Genomic DNA, 27906 nt, shown 5'->3' with positions numbered 1-27906 from the left:
TTTTACATGCCTTGATGTAAGTTGTTACGAAGGATATACCTAGAACGCATTCTTTTTGATGAAAATGGCGGGTATTGTTGCGATGATTGATAGTTTGAATGATACATGAAGGGTACATAATGAGTGGCCTGTTACGGTGACTAGTCGATATGATGAGAATAGAAAACATTATGCTTAACGATGCAAGATTGTGATTTGTTTGTGATGTATTAATGTTGTATACAAGACGCTTGCCAAGACCCTGTCTAAGTGATCAAGATGATGCGTGTCCATAAAATGTACGTTTCGTTAGGGCCACGGTATATTGACTCCTTTGTCTGATATCAAAAGGGGCATCCCCTATAGCCGAATGTAGATATCCATACAATCAATCCTCCACTCCCTCTTACCCAAGAGATTCCTGAGCCATTCGATCCCCAGGCCGGACCACTCGGCCCTCCTCGCTTCGAGATCCTCGCTAGCAGATTTCACGATTGCCGCGACGGTGGTGTTGACCATTTCGAAAGCGGTCGAGTTGAAGGTGGCCTCGGCAATCTCGTCGGATGGTAGTATCTGTGTTGTCGGGCGAGGCAGGAACCAGTTGCTGCTAAAGTCGAAGAAGCATCGGTCGGACCAGTTGCACGAGGTCAGGAAGAGGATGAGCAGCAGGATGGAGCAGTAGACGCAGGGTCGGTTGAGGAAGTAGGTGCAGATGAAGAAGAGGAAGATGAAGGCGGGCGAAGCGTTTGTCGGGATAAAGAGCAGCGGAAGCCAACTATTAACAAAATAAATAAATGAGTATTGGTCTTGTATCTAGTTGGTAGTGGTGGTTTACCTGCGTAGACAAAACATGTTGAGAGGTAGGCCTTATGCGCCGTGCATGTAATGTCGAGATATAGGTATGTAGGTTATATTGGTAGAGTTATTTACTTTGTGTCTCTCCGCTAGAGGTGTTGCTGCCGTCTTGCGCGCGGGCTTTGCGCAAAAAATCGGGAGGGATTGTTGAAGATGGGAGACTGGACTCGGTCGGAGGGACATGGAAGTTTGGTTGGTGGCGGTTTGGGTTTGGAGAGAGAGTGTTACGTCGTTTTTTGGCGAGATGGAGATGGAGATATGGGGGAGGAGCAAATTTGGCTTAGTCTCGGTTGAATTAGTGCGTTGAGGCTCTGGGGGTCGATATAAGAAGACGAAGACATGGGATGTGGTAGGAGCTGGGAGTTTTATTTTTATTTTTATTTTTATTTTGGATAATTGAAGCATCTCACTGTCGTGTTTATGTCTTTAATCAAGTTTGAGTCAGTCAGATGGCAAGTTTGCTTGTTTCAATGAAACTGTATGGTGAATATAAGCCGGTAGAGCCATGTTGCAACTCTGAATATGGCTTGGGGTAACGATGAACTTCAAAGTAACTATGGCAATAGATGAGACAATTAATTCGTCCATGTCTGCTGTTAAGCGGGTATAGCAAAGTATAAGTTTGTAGGTAACCTCCACAGAGATTGGTTCATAGGTTGAGCACGGTTCGTATCAATATTTGACTGGGATGGCCTTAAGCAAGCGAGACTCGACAAGGATTAACAATCAAGTTGATGATAACGGCCTCAGGGTAGCTGCTGGAAGTATAAGAGACGAGATTAGTAGATCAGTTTATACTATCTAGATGACACTTTTCAGGCTATTTATTTTTGTATCCCAACTTTCGAGGTCATCTTTTCTGTTATCCAGTACTCCATAGCCAAGGCTGGAGATGCATGGAGGAGTTCTTTCGGCCGCTCCACGATAAGAGATTGGTCAATTGGTCTCAGAGTTTTTTTAACAAAGGCCTGGCGGCAAGTCAAGCAGTTTGTCATTTGGCCTGCAGTTTGCCTGCATGTGCTCAGGTATGCATCAGGGTATTAGAAAAATTGACGGCTGGAGACATAAGAGATGAAATTAACAGGTCAGTATATGCTATTCAGGCTCAACTCTTTGTTTATTTATCGTTGTCGCCTAAAGCTTACAATCAAGAGTTTCTCTATGTTCTTTTGCCAGGCTTGGATTGAATGTCTGAATGTCTCTTGTTTGATTAGATTGTGTGAGTCACCAACATCGATACCAGATGGTGCTGCGATCTGTAACAATTGCCTGTCCAATAATGGTGTAAGAGGCGGTGACTTTTGACAGCTGGCAGTCTGGGCGCTAAATGATACTGTTATGTACATGTCTTGGCTGAAGCGGTTCGTTGAGTTAGTAGCTCTAGTTGAGACATCAGCCACTTTAAGCCATTTGGTTAAGGACATGTAGAATGCAGTTAACGGGTAAAGCCAGATGTTTAATCTAATCTCTTTGCTTGTGAATTGTTTCTTTCAACCGTCGAGGTACACAAGGTTAAAGAAACTCGACATTTTATGAGGTACAAGCAACACATACACACACACAAAATCGAATCAACCAGCCCGAATCAACCACGTCACTCGATCCCTGTTCCCTTAGCTTCCCTCCCTCGTGTGCGTTACCTTCCATACCTTGCAATCGGGGAATAGAGAGGTGGAAACATTCTCCCTCCTTGTCTTGTCAGGTAGAGTCTCACTCAAGTTTTGGGCTGCTGCAGCATTCGGTCAGTGCATTTTGACTTTGATGATTGATCTGATCTGGAGAAAACTCGCTTCAGTAAGCCCCAAACACTAGTATCAATGCACAGATGATTCCACTTGCTTGCTACATACATCATCACCTTCTTTGCTCTCTAGCAAAGTCAAGCTAACTAGCGGGAATTAGGTGTTTGTTGCTGGAACTGGAGCTAAGAAAGGTACCACACCCTTCAAAGCACAGGTACCCAAGCCCAAGTCTATAAGGTTGCCAGTTCTGTGCCAGTGCCGGCCAAGTGCCAGCGCCAGTGCCACTTACCAGCCATTTTTTAGTACTGAGAGGTACCTCTTTTCACCGTCATCATCATCCATTCGCGACTTTTGTTTTTTTTTCCCTCTCCCTCTCAGGTCAACCACCACCCAAACCTACCTTCGCCTCATCATTGAAGAGGAGAATCCAAAGAGCCAAAAATAATAATAGAATCGCATCTGCTTTCCCGCCCTTTCAATTCTATCATCCTATTTTCTCTCTTTTTTTCACCTCTTCATCTCATTTCATCCTTTCCTCTTGGCGTTCTCATCGGAATCTGATCGGCCCGTTTGCTTTGCTTTCGTTCCGCCTCCGCTTCCCTTTCGCCGCCTTTCCTCTTCGTCTCTGAATCACTCTCAGATTCAAATAAACCCCCAAAATCAAGCGGGAGCTCTTTTCGAGTCCGCAACCGCTACCTCCCCCCTTCCTAGGCTGTTGCCATGGATAATCTCGACATGCCTCCGGCTCCCACCCCACCGGCAAACAACAATGCGAGCAACACTGATCGCACTGCTAACCTGCTGAACCTTCTCAAGTTCAGTGGCTCAGGTGGCTCCCAGCTGCAGAGTCAGGCTGCGCAAGCTCGCGCTCACGGTCACAACCCGCAGCAGCAGCAACAGCAGCAGCCCGTCCAGCAGCCTCAGGAACTGCAGCAACAGGAGCACTCTCCCCAGCAGCGCCACCAGCAGATGTCGCCTGACATGCATCAGTTCAATCAGTTCCAGCAGCATGCTCAGCAGGGTCGCGGAATCATTCAGAGCCCTCTCCCGGCTCAGATTCACCAGCCCTCACCCTCTTCCGCTGATCCCACTGGTCTCTTGGCTGCTCTTATGCGCGGCGCCAATGAGCCTGAGGAGCAGAAGCATCAACAGCAGCAGGCCCACCCCCAGCAGCCTTTTGGCAACGGTTCGCCTCCTGCTGATACCCGCTCCTACTTGCTCAACCTGCTCAACCGCCCTAAACCTAGCCAAGGTGACCAGCAGCATTCCATTCTGAGCGAGGGTTCACGTTCGACGAACCTTACCCCTCAATCTCCTGGAAATGCGCCCCCCGAAACTGCCCGCTACTCGGGTGTTTTTCAGCAGCAGTACGGTCAGCACCAGCATTCGCACAGCGGCCAGTTCTCCAACCACCAGCACCGCCAAACCGATTCGTACGCCGGCTCCCATGCGCCTTCCAATGCTTCCGACTCGTACTATCCCTCTCAGGAAAGCCAGGCCGATGCATCAGCTCTTTTCCAGCAGCTGCTGGGAAACCTTGCTCAGTCTTCTCCTCAGAGCCAGAGTCACGGTCACGCTGCGCAGTCACCTAGTGGTCTGCCTTTCCAGATCCTTAAGAAGGACTCGCCCGCTGCTTCGCACCACTCCCACCATTCTCATCACTCCCACCGCCACGACCATTCCGTCGGCGCTGGCAGTGAACGAGCTGTTTACCAAACTTCGCCTCACCAGATCCGTCGCAAAGCAACTCGAACTGCGTCTATTCAGTCTCACCAATCCGTGAAGCAGGGCACACCCCCCGTCTCCGAATTCGAGCACCATAATTCCGCGTCCAAGTCGACGGTTGCGGAGGCAGTTGAGGACATTGCTGAGCAGGCTGATCATGACGCCACCGAGGCACTTGAGCGCGCTGAGTACGAACGGGCCCAGGCTGAAATTGCCCAGGGCTTGAACGAAATGCGCAATGCAAAGTCTGAGAAGGAATTCGAGGACAGTGTTCAACATGCCGCTCAGGCCATTCAGGCTGAGCTCGACCGCAGCGACAACGAAGGTGTTCTTGAGGCCGCCCTTTCAGCCGAGGTTGCCGAGACTGTTCGTGAGATTGTTGACGAAGCTGCTCAGGGTGTCGCCGAGAGCTGGGAGAGTGCCGACCAGGACGAGATTGTCGTCATTGAGGAAAAGGAGACTCCTCCCGTCAAGGTCTTCAACTTCCCAATGAAGCCGTGGATCTCCATTACGCTTCAGGAAGAGGGAACCGAACCGCGACCTCAGTTCCGCGACGAGACCATCATGGATATCGCTCGACTCAAGAAGGACTTCGACCAGATCGATCGCAACCTGTACACTGCCACAGAGAACTACATGGCCTACGGTATGTCCAAGCAAGGAGGTCTCCGTGTCATCCGACAGGAGGATGGTAAGGATGCCAAGATCTTTACCGACACCAAGGATCGCATTTTCAATGTCGCCATGTCTGTTACGCCCACCGATCACGAAGGCGCTCATCGCGAGGCCATTATCGGCACTGGCATCAGTGGTACCGTCTACTGGGTTCAGATTCGCGATGGCGAGAAGGATCACATCGAGGATACTCATATGGAGCAGTACGGCTTCGCTCTGCCTCCCATGAGCTCCCAGGAGGGTGACGCCCCTGGCGGTGTTCTCAAGACCCGCGCTCGCACTTCCACAGTCCACCCCGAGTACTTTGCCGTTGGCCGCGGAAAGTCCATCAACCTCATCTGGCCTTCCTACATTTTGCAAAACAACTTGTTCAAGCCAGGCCATGATCGTGTTGTCGACACGGAAACCCTTGCCAAGCAATGCTCCTTGAAGATCAACACTGGTAAGGCCGGCAAGGACTTCACCTTCAGTCAGGACGACTCTGTCATCGTCTCTCTTGATAAGTCTGGTCGGGTCAAGTTCTGGGATGTTCGAGACCTGACCGCCGTCAAGGAGGGTTCTGACCCACGTGCTCCTATCCCTGCGCAGACCTCTCTCGAGGTCAAGGAGCCTTTGATGACTCTTGCCACCACTCCTGAGGGTGAGAAGGCCTGGCCCACTTCGGTCCTGCTCCTCGACAAGCAGCGACCCTACCAGAAGCGATGTGCTCTCCGATACATGATTGTTGGAATGAAGCAGAACCACACCCTGCAGCTTTGGGATCTTGCTCTCGGCAAGCCCGTGCAGGAGTTCAACCTACCCCACAGCAAGGAGTCGGACGCCGTCTGTAGTGTCATGTACCACTCCGCCACTGGCATGATTGTCATTGGCCACCCCACCCGAAACTCGATCTACTTTGCGCACTTGTCGGCACCTAAGTATAACCTCAAGAGCGTATCCCAGGCCGAGTACATCCAGCGACTTGTTGCTCAAGACTCCTCCATCCCGCAGCCGGATAGTACCGCTGTCATTAGTGGTGTGCGAGAGTACTCGTTCGCTAACCGGGGTATTCTACGAAGTCTTGACATTCTTGGCACACCTGCTATGGTCCAGGATCTTGACGAGCCCACACTCTTTGAGCTGTATGCCATGCACTCCAAGGGCGTTGCTTGCCTTCTTGTCAAGCAGACCGAGCTCGGATGGTCCAAGGACAACAAGGTCCTCGATGCAGTTGATGCCGTCGCCCAAAACGTTGTCACCGTGTCTAAGCTCAAGGCTCCCCAGCCTGCCGAGGCCCCAACTCCGGCCAGCAACGGAGAGCCCGCCGTTCGTGTTGTCAACCGTGGATCCAACAAGGAGAACGCAGCACCCACCCCCGGATCTCAGACCGAGTCTGTTCAGCGTGGACCCGAACCGGCTGTCCAAGCCAAGGCAAAGAGTGAGCCAAAGGAGGCTGAAACGCCCATCCAGTCCGCCAAGGAGTCCCAGTCTGAGAAGCCGGAGCGAAAGTCACGAAAGAAGAAGAACGCAGCGAACCAGGGTGATGTTGCCACCAACGGGGCCACACCTCGTGCTGGCAATAAGGATGCCAAGGGCGCAAACAACACTGCTACGCCTGCTGTCTCTTCTGAGGCACTCGATGCTGCCATCTCTGGGCTTGAGGGCCGCCTGAACCTGAGCGTTGGCGAGACGCTCAAGTCGTCTTTCAAGAACCTTCATGGCAAGATTGATGACGATATCCGTGTTCGGGACGAGAATTTCAACCAACACCAACTCAAACTCCTTGATATGGTTTCGGAGGTGCTGAACGAAAACACTCAGAAGGTCCTGGAGGCTCTTATCCACCACCAGTTCACTGAGCTCGTTATCCCCGCCATTGGAGACAAGGCCGGTGCCGCTGTTACCGATCTTCTCGATAACAAGCTGCAGCCTCACCTCGCTTCCTGTGTGCAAAAGGAGATCCAGAGCTCCCTTCCTCACGCGCTCAACAGGTCCCTGCGCTCTGGCGATTTTGTCAAGACTATGTCGGAACGAGTTGGAAACAATGTTGCCACTAGTGTCCAGCAGGAAGTTGTCGCAACACTGACTCAGCGACTTACCCCTGCCTTCACTAACATTGCAACTCAGGCGTCGCAGCGTATTGCTGGCGAACTACATCAACAGTACCATGACCAGTTTGAGTACATGAAGTCTCAGCATGCCGCCGACAGTGTCAAGATCGACCAGCTCACGTCTCACATCACCCATCTCTCTGGAATTGTCGAGACCATGGCTGCATCTCAGGCGGCGCTTCACGCAGAGTTCCTCAAGTTCAAGCAACAACCTGTCCATGAGCTTTCTGGAATCCCTCAGAATGCTGGCCCCGGTCAACCTATCCCACACCACGGATATGCCACCTCCAGCCATCATCAACCTCAGGGAAGCCTCACCGGTAGCTACCACCCCAGTCAGGCGGCCAGCCAAGCTCAACAGTTCATTGGTAGCCCCCAGTACACTCGTGGTTCTCAGCATGTGAACAGCCCCCAGGCCTCCCAACAGGCTTCGGACTACGTCGCTCCTACTGCGAGCGTTGGTGCCCTTGCTGGTGCCTACGCTAGCCAGCGTAACCAGACTGAGCCTGAAGCGGACCATGACTTGATGCAACGCATCAGAATTGTCGAGCAGGCTATTCAGGAGGGCCGTTACCAGGATGCCATGATCCAGTGGATCCAGAGTGGTCGCGAGGAAGAGATTTTCCGTCGCTGCCTCAGTCGCTTCCCCCCCAAGAAGTTTGAGAACATGCCTCTCCTGATTCTTCTTGTTGTGATTGCCACCATCTCCAAGAACCTGAAGCCAAACGCTCGTCTCAAGGAGGAAGTTGAATGGATCGAAATGGCCCTGAATGCGTTTGCGGAGGCCCTTCCCACCTTTGTAAGTTAAAACCTACCTACCCACATGAACATAACTAATTCATTACAGGAATGGGATCAATCCGGTGCTCGCGACATTATCAAGAGCACGACTTCGGCTATGCAGCTCCTTATTGGACGTATTCAGCCTCTCATCGGCGGCATCCAGGACGGTTTCCCTACGGATCCCTTCCTCGCCAACCTCGAGAGAGCCAAGCTCGACTGGATTGTCCGAACATCTGAACGTGTGCTTGACATCTGTGGCGCCCCGAGACGCTACGAGTAATCGAACGCCGTTGTCTGGCATAAAAAAATGGAGGAAGTCCTGCTGACGACCAAATTCTTGTCTGACGAGATAGACCATGGAAACATGGCGCTTTGTCGTGGGCTAGAGATTGCGTCTGCGACAGTGTACATCACGCTGAGGGATATGATTTCACATGGGAGCATTTCAAAACGTTTCACGATTGGTGAAAAAGACATGCATGTTCATTATTAGGAAGATGATGATGTTTTATGGTGTCGTGGCATGTTTCTCGCGATGCGATTTGGTATCATGTTATTTGCGAAGGCATTGGAGGTATCGGAACTTTGGTGCAACTTGTTTTCTCATTTGGGATGCTATGATACCCCGGAGAAGGGGAGGATGGGGATGGAGTGTTTGCGGAGGACACAGAGGGAACAGACATGTTTCTTTCTGATTTAGTTTTTGGTAATTAATGTATGAGTTGCTACGAGATGTGGTGTCTGAGATGTCAAATTTGTGACTAACGTTCAGTTGAACTGCTGTCGATATTACTTTCATGTTCAAGAGCCTCATAGAATGGCATCCCCTGAACATTTCCCAAGCCACTTCGGAAGCCACGGATGTTAATGGATACATGTTTAAGCAAATGAGCATCAAATGTCATGTCAGACAAGCTTTTTGGCTGCGTGTTATTTCAGCCCTAGAATAAGGGGCAGAGTTAAAGTTGAAGTCAAAGCGGTTTCTCGTGTGACAGTGTCTGATACCGAGTCCTCGAGTCTCTCGACTCGACTCGAAGCTATTATCAAATAGACTGGTAACATGCTACTTCAGTGTATGGGGCTAATTGTATTTTGAATAACACATGTTGTTGATGAAGAAGCATATGCTATTGCACATATGTCGTCTCATATCTTGTCATGAATGGAGTATGAATGGAGACACATTCGATCTGAAAACTCATACCATGTCATATCATTAACAGATATCCCAGACCGAGGCTCAACACCAAAGCTACCCAGTCTTATTCTCCACGCCGAGGTTTCTATCATGGATCATACCTTGTATCTGATCTCGATAAACCTTGTCACCGTGCCCGCGCACTCCGGAGTTCGGAGCGTGGGATTAGACTCTTGGTGCCGGAGTCAAAATCGAACCCGAACCGCCGGATTAAAACTCGTCTTGAATTAAGCACCCTGGTATAGCGCTCGATAATATCTTTCACCAAGGTCTCAGATTATTGTCATCAAGATAATCCTGAGCCTATAGATATAGGTCAAAACCATGAAGCTCAATGACTCACGGTTATGACTGTTTCGCCATCTTGAGTCAATCGAATATAGGTTGCAAAGTCATAATCGTTTGTCACCGAATTAGAACTCATCGTTAGAAGCGTGAGACTAAGAATTCACAGGTTTCGTGGTCTAACGGTTATGACTGCGGATTCTGATTCCGCCAGCGAGGGTTCGACTCCCTCCGAGACCTTTCTTTTTGCGATTTTTTAGAGGGGTGCATTCTTTTTTTTGCGTGTAGGAGAGATGTATATGATTTATTGAGTCGTTGGTTGGTGTTAAGCGTTGAAGATAAACGCTCTTAGGAAACTCTATCAAGCCTCAACCTCAAGTTGAGGATGTATGTACTACAACACAAGCGTCACACATAATTGTTTTACCCAATGATTTATCGCCAGGTTCACACAACAGTGTGTATTTCCATGTTTTTAGCAACAGTGTATGTAACCCTCCAAGTCCAAGTCTCGCCTGATTGCAGTGATTTGTGCCGCTGCAGCGTTGATTCGCTGGGGAACCATGTCGAGGCGAAAACGGTAACGAGCACGAGAGTTAAGCTTATTGCACTTTTCATATCGTAGGTTTGTAATTGGTTTTGAAGTGACATCCTGCATTATATGTATATGATCGACGGCTGAGGTGAGCCTATGCTAAGAGAACAGAGACAAGTACTGATATGCTATAGATAGAAGTATATACTAATTTCCATGTCATACTATGTTTCATAATCCAATAGATGATAGCATAGTCCGATGGCCTCTGCTAGACAGGAAGCTAAGACCCTTGGTATGTCCGTAGTACCCGACCCTCGCCAAGATCTTGGTGTACATGGAATCTCCTGACATGTACTCTGTACTGAGCATACAATAGATACCTGCAAGGTTGTGTAACATTGATAGCCAGCTCCTGCATTGTCAGAGCGGCTAGTTATTCTCCGATGGCAAGCCTTTCCCGTCATGAATTGCTACGTCTCGTGCCTGATTTCCCTGTTTTGTCTACCCGAGCTGACTTGGTGAGTAGTGGGTGTAACCGTGGATATGTATGGATGGACTATTACTATGTATATCTGTCTCCCTCTCATTTCTTTATCGTTCTTTCGTCCCTCACTTTCGTCCCTTTCTTTCTGGTCTGAGTGGCGAGACGGTCGGATTGTTTTGAACCACATTCTCTAGACTGCACTTTATATATACAGTTCGATATCCTATTCTTGGCATTCTTTTGTTTTTCAAGCTCGAATCTTATTCACGAAAATGGTCACAGCTTCAAAGAATGTGGTAGAGCCAGTGTGTAAGCCAAGTCCCAATCAAAATCATCACTTCCCTGTGTCTAATGTCCCGTAATAGTCATTGTCCTCGCCTTCACTGCAGGCTGTCTCATCAACAGACGAAAAAATACCCAAGTATCATACAATGAATCTCCAGAAGATGTCGAGACTGGCCAACGATACATCGATTCGCCGACCCTGAAGCCAGCTCTACTGCAAAACGAACGACCGGCACGCAAAGCCCCCAACTTGTTCTTTGTTCTTCTTTCACGTTTCTTCAACACTTTTCCTTTTCTAATCGAGATTTGGTACTGGAATTTGACATACTGGTGCGTATTGCAATCAAATACTATATTCGAGTTACTAACCTAGTGTAGGATATACCAAGGCCTTCGAGCTTTCTCAGCCAGAACAATCACTGGTAACAAAGACATCTTCGACCGCGCAAGAGATCACGCTCTTCAAATCCTCCGCCTTGAATCCTTCTTCGGTCTCGATATAGAGCATAACTTCCAGACATACATGATGTCCGAACAACCTTGGCTCATGTCCATCCTCGCCAAGATCTACTACTCCCACATCAGCGTTGGTATACTCTTTCTTATATACATCTACACTTATCTCCCCCCTTCGACATTTCAACGAATCCGTCGCACAATCGCAGTCGATAATGCAATCGCTTTTGTCATCGTTACCCTCTGGCGCTGTTCACCTCCTCGCTTACTCCCTCCCGAGTACGGCTTTGTCGATGTTTTACACAGTAAAGCTAGTAACTTCAACGTCTGGAACAACAATAGCTTCCAGTTGACCATCGCTGCGATGCCGAGTTTACATTTTGGAACATCACTCTTCTTCGCTGTGTGCATATGTCGCTTTTCTCCGCATCGCTTCATGCGCATACTCGCTCCTCTGTGGCCTGCTGCTATGATCGTCACGATAGTTGCAACTGCGAATCATTTTCTTACAGATGCTTTTATTGGAGCTCTGGTTCCTTTACTTGGGTGGCGTATTAATCAGGCTATTCTTGTACTCAAGCCTATTCAGGATTTCGTGTTTGCGCCGTTGGTCAACAGGTTGGACCTGATCGATTCTAACGTCCGGACTGTTCCAAAGACTTTGTAATAATAACCATTCTTTGTATATACGTGACAGGGAGGTCATGAATGGGTATCTTGATATACAACCCAATATACGTCTTTTAAGTCAAGATATGTCGTACCAGTGCCTGATACTAGGTCACGTCAAGCAGTGCTGCAAACTAATTTCACTCATGAGTTCAAATATACGCAGTTTATGTTCATTCGTTTATCGTCTTAGATACGTGTCTATATCTCATCTATCCGCTCTTGGAGATCTTGACAACAACCTTTCCAAAGTGCTGTCCACTGGTCAAATACTCAAGCGCCTTGTTCGCCTCTTCAAACCCAAAAGTCTTGCAAATAACAGGATGAATAGCGTGCTTCTCGTAGAAAGAAACCATCTCCTCAAACCGATCCTTAGGACCATTCAAGATACCCTTGAGCGTAACGTTCCTCCGCAGAGCAAGCACATTGACACCAACCTTGCCGCCAGTGTCCTGCTCCTCCTCCTTGCCGGACAGATAACCAACGCAGTTGATCAAACCGCCAAAAGCAACAGAGTCAAACGACTTGCGCAGCGTGCGCGCACCGCCCGTCTCAAAAATGATGTCGGCGCCGCGGCCACCGGTGGCTTCCATGACGGGATCCTGCCACTCCCAGTGCGTGCGGTAGTTGATGCCCGTGTCGGCGCCGAGGTCCTTCTTTGCGCGCTCGAGCTTGTCGTCGGACGATGAAGTAATGATGACGTTGAGACCGGCCGCCTTTGCGATCTGGAGACCAGCGATGGCGACACCGCCCGTACCCTGGAGCAGAACCGACTCCTTCTTCTTGCCGCCGTCGGCGGGCTGGCCTAGGGGTCGCATGCCGTTGATGCACATCCAGGCCGTGACGGCTGCGATGGGAAGACAGGCGGCTTCTTCGTCAGAAAGATAATCCGGGACGGTAACGAGACTGTCGGCGGAGAAGCAGCGGTACTCTGTCAAAACACCGGGCAGAGGCAGGCCGAGACCGGAGGCCATGTCGCGTTCGACAACTTGGCCGGTGAGATGGGTCTGGTTGAAGATGGACATGACGCGAGTGCCAGTCTTGAGCTTGGGAGAAGAGCTCTGAATGACAGTACCGCACATGTCGGAGCAGGGAACCAAAGCTTCAGTGTCCTGGACAGAGGCGTGGTGGTTGTAATCGCCATTGATGACTTGTGCAATTAGCCTAACGATGTCTCTCTCGCAAAAGCCATCAACAACATACCTTCGGTATCACGATAATTCAAGCCAACGGCATGAATCTTGACAAGAACCTCTCCGTCCTTGGGCTGTGGGACCTTTCCCTCTCCAAACTGAAGCTTGTCGAGTCCATCCTGGCCGGTGGTCCATTGCTTGTTGGTCTCAGGAGTCGCCATGTTTGCTGCAGTTTCTGGTTTTCCAAAGGGTAGATAAGAGGAGATGAAACTAGTCATGATGAATAGAGAAGAAAGGAAGAGAATAAATAGCAGTGAATGGAATCGACGTCAACGTCAACGTTAACTCTCAGTCAATGCTCTTACAAGTGGAGATGACGTCGTCGTTGGTGGATAGAGGTTATCCTATCAGAAAAGGGAACTAGATCGTTTCAGGTATTAATGCCGGACGTTGAAGAAATGTCTTAATAATCAAGACGACAAGTTGTAGGATCATGCAGACTGAGTTTTCTCGTATTAACACGTAGATAGAAGAGAGAAACATAGATAACTAGAGGAAAGAGATACATGACTAGCAGGTGCCTATAAAACAAATGGACAAAAGATAGCCTCAGGCAGAAGCCATTTACCATGATACTGACATGATACCAACATGATACAGCAAACACGTATACATGATAAATGCACACATACATAAGCACGTCACTTGTTTTCTCTGGTCTCACTGATCATCCTCTTATTCGTGTTTACAACACCTACTATACTCGCTATACCATACACGCACCCTCATCCTCACCTCCGGAGCGCTCTTCGCAACATCGCTACCAGGCAAATCCAGAATTAATCGAACGGTGCCAGAGGCCCATCACTCCGGCCAACTAGGCTTACAAGAAAACACAAACTGTAACAGAACCATCAACTAAATCAATCAAATCAAGCAATGCAGAACCAGATATTGTAACTTTTTTCTTTTCCATTCCAACGCGGCCTTCACTCCAACGTCAGCCGCCACTTGCGTGCCCTAGAGTCCAATAGCCGGACTCGGGCGTCTCCATATCGTCTTCATCGTCGCGGTCATGCCAGGAGCAGCGCCTAGACAGAAATTATTTGGTGGGTATAGTAGTAGGTTGTAGTCGCCGAGGCAACTCCTCCCATCGCTGGCGATGTACACAGCCTGATGAGGAGAAGCCAGTATAGCTGTCTAGACGTAACGTCGTAAAAGCGTCATAATCGTCAGGTAGTGGTCGTAGGTCTTGTCGGGGTACAGGCGAGGGTATTCCAGTTTGTGCGGTGCGTGTTGCCAAGCGGTTCGTGACCTTCCATGTTTGGTTGCCCAGGTGTGTTGAAAACATTGTGTATCCAGATATCCTATCCCATACTCTCTCATCGGTAGCTGTCATCAAGTCGGCCACACTCATGGGCCACTCTCGTCCCCAACAATCTTCAAAAGTCATAAAACCATTCCCACGTAAACTATATGCAATGGGGTTTAACAAGACAGGGCAAGGCAGAATCTTGCCATCACTTCCCCAGGTATGTAAATATTACAAGTCGTAATAGCAAATGCGATGTAAAAAATGAGATGCGTCGTTTTCGTTGTCGTTAATCAACGCGCGATTGTAGCCGGCGACTGGCTTCAACGTCGCTCTAGGCTTGGCCCGCCAGGGGTCAGCGAACGCTCACACTCAGTGATATCGCGAGGCGTTGGTGGAGCTTGAGCCAACACGAGCTCCATTATCCGACGAGTCTGTCTCCAAATTAGTCCATGTTCAATCGTTCCACTTCGTTCGACATACCGCTGCCGCGAGTGGCGTGGCCGTTAGCACGTCGTCCGGCAAATCCAGAGTTGAACTCGAGCTCGGGTCCTCGGGGCTGACGCTCAGGAGCTCCCTTAGAGCTGTTACCAGGGCGCTGGCTGCCGATGGCGCCAGGGGTGCTTCGTGCCTGGCTCTGCATGGCGCTGGAATCGTATCCCAGGTTCATGTTGTTGAGGCTGTTGAGAAGAGCCTGGTCATTCTTAGGACCGGGAGTACCACTGCTGCCGTGACCGGAAGGTGACATAGTCCCACCAATGTAGTCATTGAAGCGAGCGTTGGCGCCGCCACCCATGTTGTTCATACCAGCAGGCGCGAGGTAGCTGGAAGAGGCCTGCGAAGGGCTGGGGGTGAAAGATCGGAGATCGGCAAAGCTCTTAGCGGCTCGCAGGTTGTTGGGAATACTGTTTCCATCGGGGCTTCCGGGAAGCTCAAGGGTGGGGCCTTGTCGACCCATGGCATGGGAGTAGTTGCTGCTAGCAGCTCTCGTCTCTCGATCCGCAGCAAAGTCAAATGTAGCAGCACGGCTAAGACCACGCTTGTGCATGTCAAGGCTGGTAGCCGGCTGACTGTGAATGTTGGTAGTGGGCGATGGCTGCTGTCTCTTGAGCACAGTAAGCTGTCGGGACTCGGCCTCACCCATGGACTGGTGCTCGAGACCCATGTTGTGAGCAAGGATGTGGATGGATCGGCGGTGCTCAGGGGCGATACCGGGGGGGAAGACAAGAACCTCACGAGAGTCATCACGGCGGAACATAACCAGCTCAGTGTAGAACTCGAGGGTCTGGGGGTCGTTCAGATCGACGTCTCCTGGCATGCTGATTGAGGGGGACTGAACGCGGGATGCATCGAGCATACCGAGGTGCGAAGGTCCTCGGGCCTGAGACTGAGAAAGGCTACCAAGGGACTGAATGGAGCTTTGCTGGTGAAGCATAGGAGCCCTGTGCTGCTCCTCGAGCTGACCACGGCGCTCTCGCTTTTCACGTTCGATTCTCTCTCGCTCAGCTTCGGGGAGCATCTTCTTGTATTCAACACGCAGTTTGCGACCGTGGACATCCATTCCGTTCATGGCTTCAATTACCATGCGAGTGTCCTCGGCGGACTGGAAGTTGGCGAAAGCCAAGCCACGGAAAACACCGTTGTCGAAGTGGTAGTTGAAGGCATATGGCTGAGGAAGGTGCATCTCGAGCATGATGGAAGCCAGGGTCTCCTTGCGAACTGCAAAGGGAATGTTCTTGATAACAATAGCAGTGGGAATGAGCTGGTCGGCATCGGAGGTGTTTGATCGGAGATCTGTGGGAGATCCGTGGGATCCTGGGTGCTCAACACGGAGGTTACCGTTTGACATGCTGTTGTTCATTCCGCCTTGGTAGCCCTGCATACCACCGTGGCTGCCGTGGATGCCAAGTCCACTGTGATCGGTCCATGTCTGTCTTCTGTCAGTTTGATCCTGTCATTCTGTCGTAGCAACATACCTGAGGGAGAGCAGCTCGGCGATTCACGTTTCGCTGTCGGCCAGGGCCGTTTACGGCTCCGTTGACAGTGGCGACGCCATTTGTGTTGTAGTTCCAAGCCTGGCCGTTGTCCAGCATATAGCCCTGCATACCACCGGCCATGTTGTCCATACCTCGATGGTTGTATCCACTTGCGATTCTGTCGGCAGGGTATAGCGCAGATGAGCCTAGAGGAGCGTCAAATGGGCGTTGGGCTTGGCGGGGTAGTGAGAGTCCAGCAGAGAAGCCACCAGCGGTAGCATAGTTCTGTCTCGAGTTCGGGGAACGGTTGTTAGAGGCACCATAGTCAAGGTAGCTCATGTCGTGCGGTTGTTGCGACATTGTGATGATTGGATCCAGTTTGGCAAGGAGCTGCTGCTTCTACCCAGCAGTCGACTATACCAGTGTATTGATGGATTTTGTAATGGGCCACGCAAGATTTACGTTGGCGTAGGTAGAGATGCGCGTCGCAAAAGATATCAGATGCGTAATAAATGAAAAGCTAATGATGCGGCATCAAAATCGTCGATCGGGGTCCGATGTTCGTTTCGGTCGTAAGCGGTGTAGCTAAGAGATGAAGCACAAGACGCAGCCACGGACTTGAATGAGGAGGCTCAAAAGTTCAGCTATGTCAAACACAAGATTTGCAGCTGAGTCCACTCGACTAAAAACGTTTGTGCTGTTTATAAGGTGTCTGTTGCAAGGTTGTCGCTAGGCAACCAAAGCGGGCGGCGATGGCAGTTCTGAAGTCGTGAACCTGTAGTGGCAAGCGGGCGAGAATGTAGCCAGCACAGCGAAGGAGGCCTTTTTTCAAGTCAAGTCCTGTCCTGTCAATTTCAGGATTCCAGCGAAAGTGGCGGAGCAACGTCAGAGGCTACTTTTTGACTCGTAGTTCGGCAAGTAGTGCAGCCAAAACGACAGCGAAATGTTCCAGGAAACAGCGACGTCTCCAAGTAACAAGGTATTTCAGAATGCTGTTGAAGAATAAAATAGTGTTGCGTTGCGAAAAGGGGAGTGGATTGGGATTTGCGCGGCAAACTCGTCTCTCGTTGGTTGCAAAAAGTCGTGGATGGATTTTCGTCGACGTAAGGGCTGAAGCTCTGGACGAACCAGAATTGCGAACTACGGAGGAGAGTATGTAATCAAATGTAGGGAGAGAGAGAAGAGGGTTAAAGTGACTGTGACTGGGAGGAAGTCGACAAAAAATTGGGAGGAGGAGAGGGGAAGAAGAAGGATTGAGGAAAGGGGGTTGTAGAAGAGGTAGAGGGGGAAGGAGAGAAGAAAAAGAAGATGGAACAAGTCCCAGTAAATGTCCGTGATGATCTGGATGGAACGGGAAAACGGCGGACGGGAGACGGGAGACGGGGGTTTGAAGAGAAGGTGGATGGATGGGTTTGTGGTTGGGGAGGTGACAGCGCTTTCTCGTTACGTTGTGCCTTTTTTTTTTCTCTTGCTGCTCTTCTGTCCTGGCTACTGGCTCTGTTCTTGATCTTTGGTGTGTCCAGGTAGGAGTGGAGGTCCTTAATTTTTCCCTCCTGTCTTGTCTTGACCTTGCCTTGTTCTGGTCTGGTCTTGCTAGGGAGGGGAACAGAAAAGATGACTTTTCAAGTTCAAGATGGCAAAATAATCGGTCTCATGAATCACCCCCAGATACAGAAAGCATAACTCACTAATTTTGTCTCTCATGCCTCGAGCAGCCAACTTTTCTGATCCTCCAAGAGCCTGGGACCCATGAGAGATGATGAGATGGAGGGTCCTGACAGTGTCTGCACTGTGACAAGCCACTCGCCAGAGGTACTCATGGCGTAAATTGGTGGGGTCTTCAGCGCTGTTCAATTACCTCCTGCTGGGAAGCCCACTGTGGATCACCATGACCCCCTGAGATGCCCTTGAAAGCTTGAGATTGAATGCCCGGGCATATTGAGATATACAGCCAGCATCGTCATAAAGTATATAATGCTATGAGTTTGCCTCTTGATTTCACAATGAATTGCTATATGCTATTCATCATTTACTTATGCATTACAGTACTGTGCTTACTTAGCATTAGGCTTCATGCTAAAAAATAAAAATAAATGCATTTCCCAATTCTCTAGCTCAATGTGGGGGCTTGTGAAAAAAGTGACGATGGGAGGCTGGCCTGGCCTGTCGAGTCTCTACCGCAAGTTCACAAGCCACCTCTTTCTTTACTTGGCATTGTCAGCCTTTTTCTTAAAGAGGCTGACTGTACTGGACGTCAATGTCGGCATCTTTCTAGAAGGGTTATCGAATCAAGATCTCATAATGGCAGTTGATATATATTCACTGGACAACTTAAGAGCTACAGATTCAACTGTGGCAGATATGGACAATACAACAACAGTGCGAAATCAGCAACGTCATCTACCTGGGCTGGGTCCAGCGCTCGAGTTTAGTTCAGTGGACCGCATAACATTGGGCACGCAGACACGCCAATTGTTGTGTTTGTTGTCGTTACCATCATGTTTATCTTCTGGCCAAAGGATTGCTATCTAGCGAATTTATGTTGTGCATATCACTCTGCATCCAGATCTGGTATTACATGCATTCGAATCAAGTTTTGGTGGGCATCCTTATGCAGTGCACGTTACTACAATTCAAGCCTTTATCGTCACACTTTACTTCTACTTTTGGGTTCAATAACTGACTCTCAGTGACAACCTGACTCGATGGGATGCATGAAACCTACTTTTGACTCAGTGCATTGTATCGTTATTCAATTTAGAATTGAACATGCTGTGTATAATCAAAGTAGCCAGCCTTGGAGCACAACCTCGAACCCTTTCAGCTTACCTGCACTATTGTGTAGCACTGTTCCAATACTTTGATTGCAATGCCCAAGGGGTAGTCTAGAATAGATCAAAGGGAGTCGATTGTCATTACCGCCGGAAAATCTTGGCCGTCGGTATCGTCCCCTAACCGGCGTATCATCTTGGAGTTTGGTTTGTCTACTGCACAGTACAGTACGTACGCACGATGGAAAAGTAATTACTTCGTCTTGTTTAGCTCCAACGCCCCTTTTATGACATGACCCGGCTTCACCTCCCCGGATGATGCTAGTAAAGATACAGTAGAGACTGGCGGCGACTGTACGGACCCGATGCCATAGCGTAGGTTACCATATATCGTGTTGTGCTAGGTGATCACAAAGACAAAGACAAAGACAAAGACCTCACATGAACTGAACCTGCTGTCGTGTTCGCGCTCGGACTGACATGGCCATGATTGCTTTTTTGTCTCGCATTTAAACCTGCGTACCGGTTCTGCATGGTGCTATGTAGCACTGAGCTTGGGTTGCGAGATGACCCATCGTGTCGTATCGTTCCCCAGGAGAGCTGCCAAGAAGATTTGCGAGGCTTCAATTAGACTGTACATTCATGCGAGATTTGACAGTCGGTTAGCATGTATTTCGAGATGCTCATGAACTATGATCTCAAGCCACGTGCCTCAGTTCATCTGCGGCTCTTTGTTGACAAGCCTTTTTGGGGCTTTCTTTTTGGCACCGACTTTATAATTAGCATCCATGATAATTTGACACTTTGATCATCCCAACGTCTTCAACACTGACGACGTGGTATTGGCATCCGAGCGGCTGTGTAGCAGGCACAGGAGATGAGCCCAAGTGAAATTAAACAGCATGACTTTACCTTTTTGCGCGCAGACCGGAACTGATCCGACTTCATAAGAATAAATCTTCTTGTCATGAGATTTGGTTCAACTACCGCAGTACATGTCAACGGCCCGTCGGGCGGGAAGCCACCTAATCAATGGATGCAGTGGAGAGTACAAGGTCTACAGTGTGAGGTTCTAGACACTAAACCCGCCTAACGACTAACGTTAGCAATAAACTTTGCTCGAAAGGACAGACAGACAAGAAAAAAGGAATCATTAAAGTGCCCGCCGTTTATCAACAAACATCGCCTAGGAGACGCCATTTCTCTCAGCTTGCTGTATATCCACGTCATTACATTGCCGCAACGGCAACGTTAGTCACTGACAACTCCATGTCCTCGAGCAAAGCCCCTTTTGCTTTTCCAGAACCCAGAGAAACTGCTTTGTCCACCATGACGAAGCCAGGGTCATCCTAACCCGCCCACCTGGGCCGATATCAGGGGGCCTGGTCTGGCCTGCCTGATCTCAGGGGACTCCCCAGTCTCTGGGTCGCCGTTCGTTGACCGTATGTACAAAGTACTGTATTTGTATCCGTAAGCCCCTGGATAAGAAACGAGGGGACCCGGGTCCCTGGAAATTTGAGCTGAGGGGTTGTTATTGTTATTGCTGTCTGTTACTGTTGCTGTTCGGCTCACGACAACGTCCAGTAACTCCTCCGTCAGTCCGATACTCAGTATATCAGTCCCTGGTGGATCTCATTCTAATGAGGCTCATGTCCTATGTCGCAGAATTCCCTTGTCCAAGACTCTTGACTGGTAGGTGAAGCATGTCGCCTTCATCTTCTGACCCTCCTCTCCTTTTTTCCTCTCTCTCTCTTGCTCGGCTCGTTTCGTCCGACTCGCCTCGTGTTTCTTAATTTTCTCAAGTCATTTAAATATTCGAGAAGGCCTACTAGCGCATTCTTTTTTCACTTATTTCGCCTCGCTAACAATAGAAAGAAAACAAGACCAATCCAAGGCAAGAGGAAAGAGGTGAGAGAAAGTGAGAGGATCCTGTTGAACTGAATCAACGTAATCCCTGAGGTCTGAGGAACCGAAGAACGCCTAAGCCAAGCGAACATCCCAGCTTAGCCTCATCTCGCCGTCGCTCGCTTGTCATCACCCCCGGAGATGGCGGCTCATAGATCACGCGGCCATGTTCTCTCCACCCCTGGCCAAAAAAAAAATAAGATGAAAGAAACTCGTCAAAATGCTCTAGAAGCTCCGGCAGACGGATCTGCTCCCCGGTCTCTGTTGACATGTGTTTGCTCACCGATCTACGGACATGCATATGGATATGGATGTTGATGAATCCTTGCGGCATTGCATTACTGGCGAGATGCACAATTGCTTCACCACAACTCTCTCTCTCTGTGTCTTTCACCTTTCTCTTGCTTGTCAAGATGTCCACCCTTTTTGGTTGCAACCATTTATAGAAGCACGTGTCTCACTGGAACCTGATTCACATGAATAAACACAGTCATGAGACCGTCTTTTACGACACCCACAGGTCGCAAGTTGGCCCAGCTACAGTATTTTCTTGTCTCAAATATCAGAAACCTACATCACGAACCGTAAATTGATGTCTTATTCGCATGTAGCCATCAACTAAACGTGCATACTACTAAGCTTGGGTTGGTGGGGGATCGCCGTCAGCCGCAGTGACGCCCCATTTCTCTTCCATGAACCTCACGGCTCTGTTCCATGATATTGCCACCATAGACACTACCTCGAAAGACACAAACAAGCAGATATGATTTGATGACCTAAATGGAGATCAGGCACCAACACGAGGTAACATCTAATAGCCAACGACCCATAGAATGGTAATCATTACCAAAGTGCCAGTCCATCGGCATCCGTCATGCAGGCCTCCGCCCTCGCCTCTTGCCTGCAGCTATTACAGGTACAGGCACAGCTGCAGCTGCAGTTCGAGCTAGTGAATGCGACTTCGGCCATACAGGACGTCTCGTCTCTTTTAGAGGTATTGTCGAGCCTCGTCAAGCAACATTGCCCCTTCGGAAACAGCTGACACCGATCCAACCACGAGGCAGCGAGCCACAACCTCACAGACAGTTGTCACCGGTTCACGCAAAACCAGGGGTTACAACACCCAAACGGCGTTTGGGAAGTCTTTCCGACAAACACTGTGCGGTGGACTCATTCCCAACGGCGTCTGATTCACCTGGGTTAAATGTGAGAGGTCATTTCCAGCTGGAGTTGATTGACAATCAGAGCAGGGATGCAAAAGCCTCTCGAATCCTACATCAAGGATGCTGAACGTTAATAGCATGCTTGTGTTCAGCAGATACCCGGTATTGAGTCGAGTTTTCGGCGACTCTGAAGAGTCCGATTAAGTGAATAGACTACTACAAGGGTTAGACCTTTTCTGCTATCAAGTCAAGTTGGAACATATTGACTACCCAATAGGTAATAGAAAAGTTGACCTCTGAACTTTAGGATATAGGAACAAACAACCCAAGAGCATGATCTAGATAGCGTAAACTGATATACTAATTTCGTCTCTTGTGCTTCGATCAGCATTTCTGATACTCTGGATCGCCAGGAGGCGGTCCTGTTTTATTGATAAACTACTCGGTACAGTTAAGAACTGCGGCGAGAGGATATGCGAGTACGATGTTATCAATATGATTGGACCTGGAAGTCTTCCTCGCTTGAACAACTCATTTTCACCTTGGGCTACCCTTGAGTCCGAGAGATCAGCATCAACCATCAACCAGCATCCCTTATTGGAAGCATGCAATAGTAAGAATCATGATCTGGATCATGACATAATTCTTCATTTGTTCCCTATTACATCATAAGCTTTTAAATGTTGCCCTGAACAAGACTATACAGTCAATCATCATCCAGTCTTCGTTGTTGAGCCGCGATTTCCCCTGACCACCTCTCTACGTACAGCTCGAGAACACCTACCATCTCCAAATTTAATTCGAGTTTATTTGCGACCAAAAATCGATGATGATAACAGTGTTCTTTGTTGTCTTGATCTCTATTTGTGTTCGATTAACGTAAATCACAGCTATAATAAAATGCATGCCTCACAATCCGTTGAAGTTCTATCCACCGAGCACACCCAACTCGAGAGACAGTCAGAATAGCTTGTACCACATTTTAGTTCAATATCGCAAGTCTCTGATAGCAATTATGTTTGTGTTTGATACGTTGTGTCCATAGAAGTCCTCGACCTTTGTCACTCTGGGTGTGTACTTCATTCACCCAAAAATACTGATTTCCCGAAAGAGGCGAGTTCGGCTAATAAACCAACTTTCTGCTACGTTTCTTTTCCTAGTACCGAAAGCTTGGATAGTAGGTTTGTGGTGATCAGGAGTGTTGAAGAAATTCAAGAGTGTTGCGTTGACTGTATTGGCGCAGAGGTCCGCTGCGCAGTTCACGTATTCTTCAACTTCTGCCTGTCTATTTCCCAAGTTATTCTTCTGTATGCTGCTCTAGAACTGTATGCTAGGCAACTTCCAACGTTGAATGGCTTCATTTAAGTTGGTAATTTGTACCAAGTAGCTCGGAAGAACACCCGATGACATGACAGGCGACTCACAACGACAAAAAGGGGTGAATCAAGATATAAGATATAATCCCGAGACTAAACTACATCTTGCTAGTAGCTGTTCGATCATGATGAGTTACAAAGAAGCGATGAACTGTAACAATTAGTGGTTTAGTTTGGACTTACACAAGACTTGATGCATGGGCCGTAGTACCATTCATGTACTTTAATCGAGAATTTGGACAGACATAGTGATTCGCTTACAGACTCCTATTGCAATATCAGTTGTTAAAATAAAATAGAGGATATTAGGCACGATACATGTCATTGAATTCATCGTTCTTGCATCACATCTCGAAACCCTCCAAGTCTTGGGAGACAAAAATAAGCAGCTTGAGACGCACGGCCTAAATAGCATAAGTTGATCTAATAATTTATGTAGCCTCTCACATCTAGTGGTTATCTCATCTAATGCTCTGAGGGTTAGTATGAGGTAAATCTACTGATAAGTATTTGTTCAAATTACTTAGGCCATATCTCATAATCTAGATAAATCGACGAATATAAATCCCATCATCTAATGCAACTGCCTTGAAGATGCAAGTGCTGTAGGTTAACTGCTAGATGCAACGTGATTGGTCGAGATATTGCGGGCAAATGCTCGGCTAACAACAGCCATGGCCGCCACATTTAGCCACAGCGGGACATGATCATCTCCAGGCCGAGCCTTGGTTTCAACTGTTCAATGCCAACAACGATGCCCTCAAGCATATATCAAGATGCTCAAGCTTGCTACAAACCGCAAAGTTGACGCCTCTGTATCGGAAGAAATTCTGATACATTCTATCTGATCAGCAAGGCAATCAATCATGTCTAGGTAAGACAGAGCCATCAATATGCGGCAAGCCGTTGCTGGCATGACAGCAAACAGAGATGAAATGAGCTCGAGTGAGTATCAACACAGCTCCTTCACCACTACCTCTGGAAACTTGGAAGAAGTCTTCCTCAAATCTGCACCCTCTGTTCTATCTCATTTGTCCCCCAGAAAGACTTTGAGGCCCTCAACCCCATGTTTCAGTGGATGCGATATCTCGAGCCTCTTCTCTCCCACAGCCTTTGGTGGCCCAGCTTCTCGCCCGGATGTACTTCGGATCTTGCAGCTCTCAGCTGCGGGCAAAAAGCCAAAGCTACCATGTACGTACCACCAAACCAACAGATCAATCAGGTCGTTCTTGCTAGAGCCCAGCCTGTTTGTCTGCCTGAAGGAACAACCTAGCTGCAGTACATCAGCACCGCACCACCGAATCCATCACACCCACTAAATTTCTGCCACTTCGATTCCTCGATCCCGCGTTTTTTATCATCAACAACATCAATCGATTATTCGACATATCGGCTACCGCGTTCGAGTCCTTGGACACTCATCCTCAGATTTTTGATACTTTTATCTTACGACTTTTTTAACGCGACTACATCGACAATGCCTGGTGGAAAGGGAAAATCTTCTGGCGGAAAGAGCTCCGGCGGCAAGACGAGCGGTACTGAGGGCGCCAACAAGAAGCAGCAGAGTCACTCTGCTCGTGCTGGTCTTCAGGTGAGTTTCGACTCGAGAGCTAGCAGGGTACCATGAGCTCGCTTTGTCCACCGATTTGCGCGCAATCCATGTCCCGCATCCCATGTATTTCCAAGTTCCATGATATACCTCCGACGCGTCGACCATCTCCGCACGACAAAGAAAACCTTTTCCCAAAATGACAGCGCATCATTTGTTTCAACCCACCCGCGCGTTTTGGCCGGGGCGACGACTTTGCATCAGTTTCACCGATATTCTTGGACGACTACCGACCTGACTTGGATTCATGATGGGGCAATGCGGGACAAGACGGAATGCGCATGCAAAGACGGCTCGGAAAGCAGAGCTCATCCGGAGACTGCTGATCTGTCCAAAATCCAACTAACATTGTTCTTTTTCAGTTTCCTTGCGGTCGTGTCAAGCGTTTCCTCAAGCAGAACACCCAGCAAAAGATGCGTGTAGGAGCCAAGGCTGCTGTCTACGTCACTGCCGTACTCGAGTACCTGACTGCTGAAGTTCTGGAGCTGGCAGGCGTAAGTTCATTCCCGATCAGTCTACTGTTGCCTAGTTTTGATGCTGACTTTCACAGAATGCTGCCAAGGACCTCAAGGTCAAGCGTATCACACCCCGCCACCTTCAGCTTGCCATTCGTGGTGATGAGGAGCTCGACACTCTGATTCGTGCGACAATCGCCTATGGTGGTGTGTTGCCACACATCAACCGCGCTCTGCTGCTCAAGGTTGAGCAGAAGAAGAAGGCCAAGGCGCTCGAGGGTTAAAGAACAGGTCTCCTATCGGGGTTTAGTTTTGCTTTTTCTGCTTCCTTGGGTCTTGTGGTATACTAGTTTATGGGACGGTAATGCATAAATTCGAATTCGACGGTGGCGCCGCGTCGCAAGAATGAGCGGACGTCCGCACGACCACAGCTTGAATATTTTTTTTTGGCTGAAGATGCCTGCGCTTTTGAAAGAGGCACACGACGAGCTCTCGCGTCGGCTCGAGAAAGCCGGTGCAACGACGAGAGGGTTCTCATTATGACGAAACGCCATGTGCTATTTTTACTGCGTGAGCGGTGTACAACAGCTGTGTTTTCACCTCGGGTGTCTGGTACGGGATGCGACACGAAGCCGCTGTGCTGATGGACAGGATTAGGTAGACACGGAAAATACGAGTTCCTGGTTGGTCGCCGAGAAGTGTTTTCATATTATGTCTGTATACGCAGGTAACTGAAATGAAGCTATAATCTCCCCTCATTATGCAGATGCAGATGCAGCCGCTTCCAAAATGTCAATCGTTATATGCTCCCAATTCGCCATTCATCTCCTTTGCAACATTCCATGCATACTAAAGTCACCAGTCCGCGGTGTCTTCATTGTCGTCCTCGTCCTTGCCTTCTTCGCCTTCATCGTCACGCTCCTCTCCTTGTCCCCCTTCGTCCTCGTCACTACTGTCGGGAGAAATCTGGGATGTTGCGAACCAGTCGTCTTTTTCATCGTCTTCATAGGCGGCAAGGATCTCATCTTCGTTGTCAAGATCTTCTGGGTCTGTGGTTTCTTGATCGAATCCTGGGACAAGGCCGCACAGAGGAAGTTTGCCGACATCCTCGCCATCTTCGCCATACACCGGAATTCCCATGGCCATTGTGCCAGCGATCACATCGTCGGGTCTGTTCATGAAGGCCTCGAATCTCTCCGAGTGACATTGGCTTGGGTAGTCGCAGTCGATCTCACAGTTGTGTGTGTTGCTCATCATTCGCTCCAGGCGCTGCTGTGTGATTTCGGTACGTCGCTTGGTCTCAATCTGCGCCTTCATGACCCGACGCTTCTCGCCTCTCAGGCCAGCGAGATCCTTCTTGTTCTGTTGTTTCCATTCTTCGGGGTTGGCATTGTATGCGGAGCGGAAACGTCGCCAGTCGTTGTGGACGGTCCAGTAGTCGTAGTCGTGGTTCTCAGCTGGTCGGGTGCCGCGATGCTTCTTAATGCTATGTCGGCGTCTTTCCAGGCTTGTGCGAGAATGACCGATCATGTTGATACCACCAACGGTCTTGGTCTTGAGGCAGCGGAGACAGCGTCGGGTGACGGCGAGCCTCCAGGTCGAATTGCAGTGGCGGCATCGCCATGTCCAAGAGGCGGGCTTGCCAGAGGGAGGAGATGCTGGGGGGTTGCACGAGTAGGACAACATTCTGGGCGGTGGTGTTTCGAGAATAGTCGTGGTAACTTTCATGACAGTAGAAAGATGTATGGTGTTTAAGCTCAAATGGAGAAATGCTTTTGATTGAGTCTGATTGGAAGTTGTCGTATGTGATTAAGGAAATAAAATCTGATTCCATGGGCAATTGGATGAATTTATTTATCAGTTGCTTCCATGAGGATGAGAGGGGTGACCTACAAACGGAGGTGAACAAACGAGGGGGCTATTGTTCACAGCATAACGGAGTATCTATATGCAAAGCAATGTTCTACAAACGGATAAAAAAGACTGGATGAACACTCTTGCTATTCACAAAGCTGCTTTGTGGGGATTTAGTCTATTCTTTGTCACGAGCACAATGGGCGAGGAAGAGGGGGTGAAAGCCAGGGCATGAACAATTTGAGCCGATTGAACAGTGATGAGGCAGTGCAGAGAGGAGCAGACATTTTGTGTTCATTTTTTGCTTCTCGCAAAGGTTGCTTATGAGGAGTATTGAGATCTGTGTGCCTCTCCTCGATTAGCTTGGCCAATCCACACGCCAACTCAACATCATGTCAAGGAAGATTACTACGCAGGCCTCGTTATCAGTGGCTGGATATATTATAATCCTATGGAGGTAATCTAACGAACCAGATAATATGGTTATATGTAAGCGTGGGTGACTTTCACACGTGGCTATCATAAACTCAGGGGTCACTTATTCCATCTGGTCATTGGACTACCACATTGTAAAGAATACGTGGCATA

General features: G+C 49.0%; 8 protein-coding genes across 8 annotated transcripts, besides 3 other annotated features; 4 read left to right on the top strand and 4 right to left on the bottom strand.

Annotated features, from left to right (window-relative positions):
* Positions 1-339: 339 nt before the first annotated feature.
* FPSE_06994 (uncharacterized protein) lies at positions 340-831 on the bottom strand (the record flags this gene model as incomplete). Its single annotated transcript, XM_009260112.1, has 2 exons — positions 340-754; positions 815-831. The coding sequence occupies 2 exons, from the start codon at positions 829-831 to the stop codon at positions 340-342; spliced, it is 432 nt and encodes a 143-aa protein (XP_009258387.1).
* A 366-nt stretch (positions 832-1197) lies between these two features.
* Positions 1198-1224: a microsatellite.
* Positions 1225-3296: 2072 nt separating this feature from the next.
* FPSE_06995 (uncharacterized protein) lies at positions 3297-8129 on the top strand (the record flags this gene model as incomplete). Its single annotated transcript, XM_009260113.1, has 2 exons — positions 3297-7865; positions 7914-8129. 2 exons carry the CDS (start codon positions 3297-3299, stop codon positions 8127-8129), a joined length of 4785 nt encoding a protein of 1594 aa, XP_009258388.1.
* Positions 3461-3483: a microsatellite.
* A 2497-nt stretch (positions 8130-10626) lies between the features above and the next one.
* FPSE_06996 (uncharacterized protein) lies at positions 10627-11762 on the top strand (the record flags this gene model as incomplete). Its single annotated transcript, XM_009260114.1, has 3 exons — positions 10627-10663; positions 10720-10969; positions 11018-11762. 3 exons carry the CDS (start codon positions 10627-10629, stop codon positions 11760-11762), a joined length of 1032 nt encoding a protein of 343 aa, XP_009258389.1.
* A 214-nt stretch (positions 11763-11976) lies between these two features.
* FPSE_06997 (uncharacterized protein) lies at positions 11977-13175 on the bottom strand (the record flags this gene model as incomplete). The annotated part of the gene is made up of 2 exons (XM_009260115.1): positions 11977-12914; positions 12968-13175. 2 exons carry the CDS (start codon positions 13173-13175, stop codon positions 11977-11979), a joined length of 1146 nt encoding a protein of 381 aa, XP_009258390.1.
* Positions 13176-13999: 824 nt separating this feature from the next.
* Positions 14000-16545, bottom strand: FPSE_06998 (uncharacterized protein; the record flags this gene model as incomplete). Its single annotated transcript, XM_009260116.1, has 3 exons — positions 14000-14337; positions 14693-16139; positions 16186-16545. 3 exons carry the CDS (start codon positions 16543-16545, stop codon positions 14000-14002), a joined length of 2145 nt encoding a protein of 714 aa, XP_009258391.1.
* Positions 16546-17412: 867 nt separating this feature from the next.
* Positions 17413-17493: a repeat region.
* A 6800-nt stretch (positions 17494-24293) lies between these two features.
* FPSE_06999 (uncharacterized protein) lies at positions 24294-24719 on the top strand (the record flags this gene model as incomplete). Its single annotated transcript, XM_009260117.1, has 2 exons — positions 24294-24591; positions 24688-24719. 2 exons carry the CDS (start codon positions 24294-24296, stop codon positions 24717-24719), a joined length of 330 nt encoding a protein of 109 aa, XP_009258392.1.
* A 158-nt stretch (positions 24720-24877) lies between these two features.
* On the top strand, positions 24878-25748 carry FPSE_07000 (uncharacterized protein; the record flags this gene model as incomplete). Its single annotated transcript, XM_009260118.1, has 3 exons — positions 24878-24991; positions 25372-25503; positions 25560-25748. 3 exons carry the CDS (start codon positions 24878-24880, stop codon positions 25746-25748), a joined length of 435 nt encoding a protein of 144 aa, XP_009258393.1.
* Positions 25749-26319: 571 nt separating this feature from the next.
* FPSE_07001 (uncharacterized protein) lies at positions 26320-27150 on the bottom strand (the record flags this gene model as incomplete). Its single annotated transcript, XM_009260119.1, has 1 exon — positions 26320-27150. One exon carries the CDS (start codon positions 27148-27150, stop codon positions 26320-26322), a length of 831 nt encoding a protein of 276 aa, XP_009258394.1.
* Between the last annotated feature and the right edge of the window lie 756 nt (positions 27151-27906).

This window comes from Fusarium pseudograminearum, chromosome 1 (assembly GCF_000303195.2).
Source record: "Fusarium pseudograminearum CS3096 chromosome 1, whole genome shotgun sequence".
In the NCBI taxonomy this organism is placed as follows: domain Eukaryota; kingdom Fungi; phylum Ascomycota; class Sordariomycetes; order Hypocreales; family Nectriaceae; genus Fusarium; species Fusarium pseudograminearum.
This window is presented reverse-complemented; position numbering and strand designations above follow the sequence as displayed.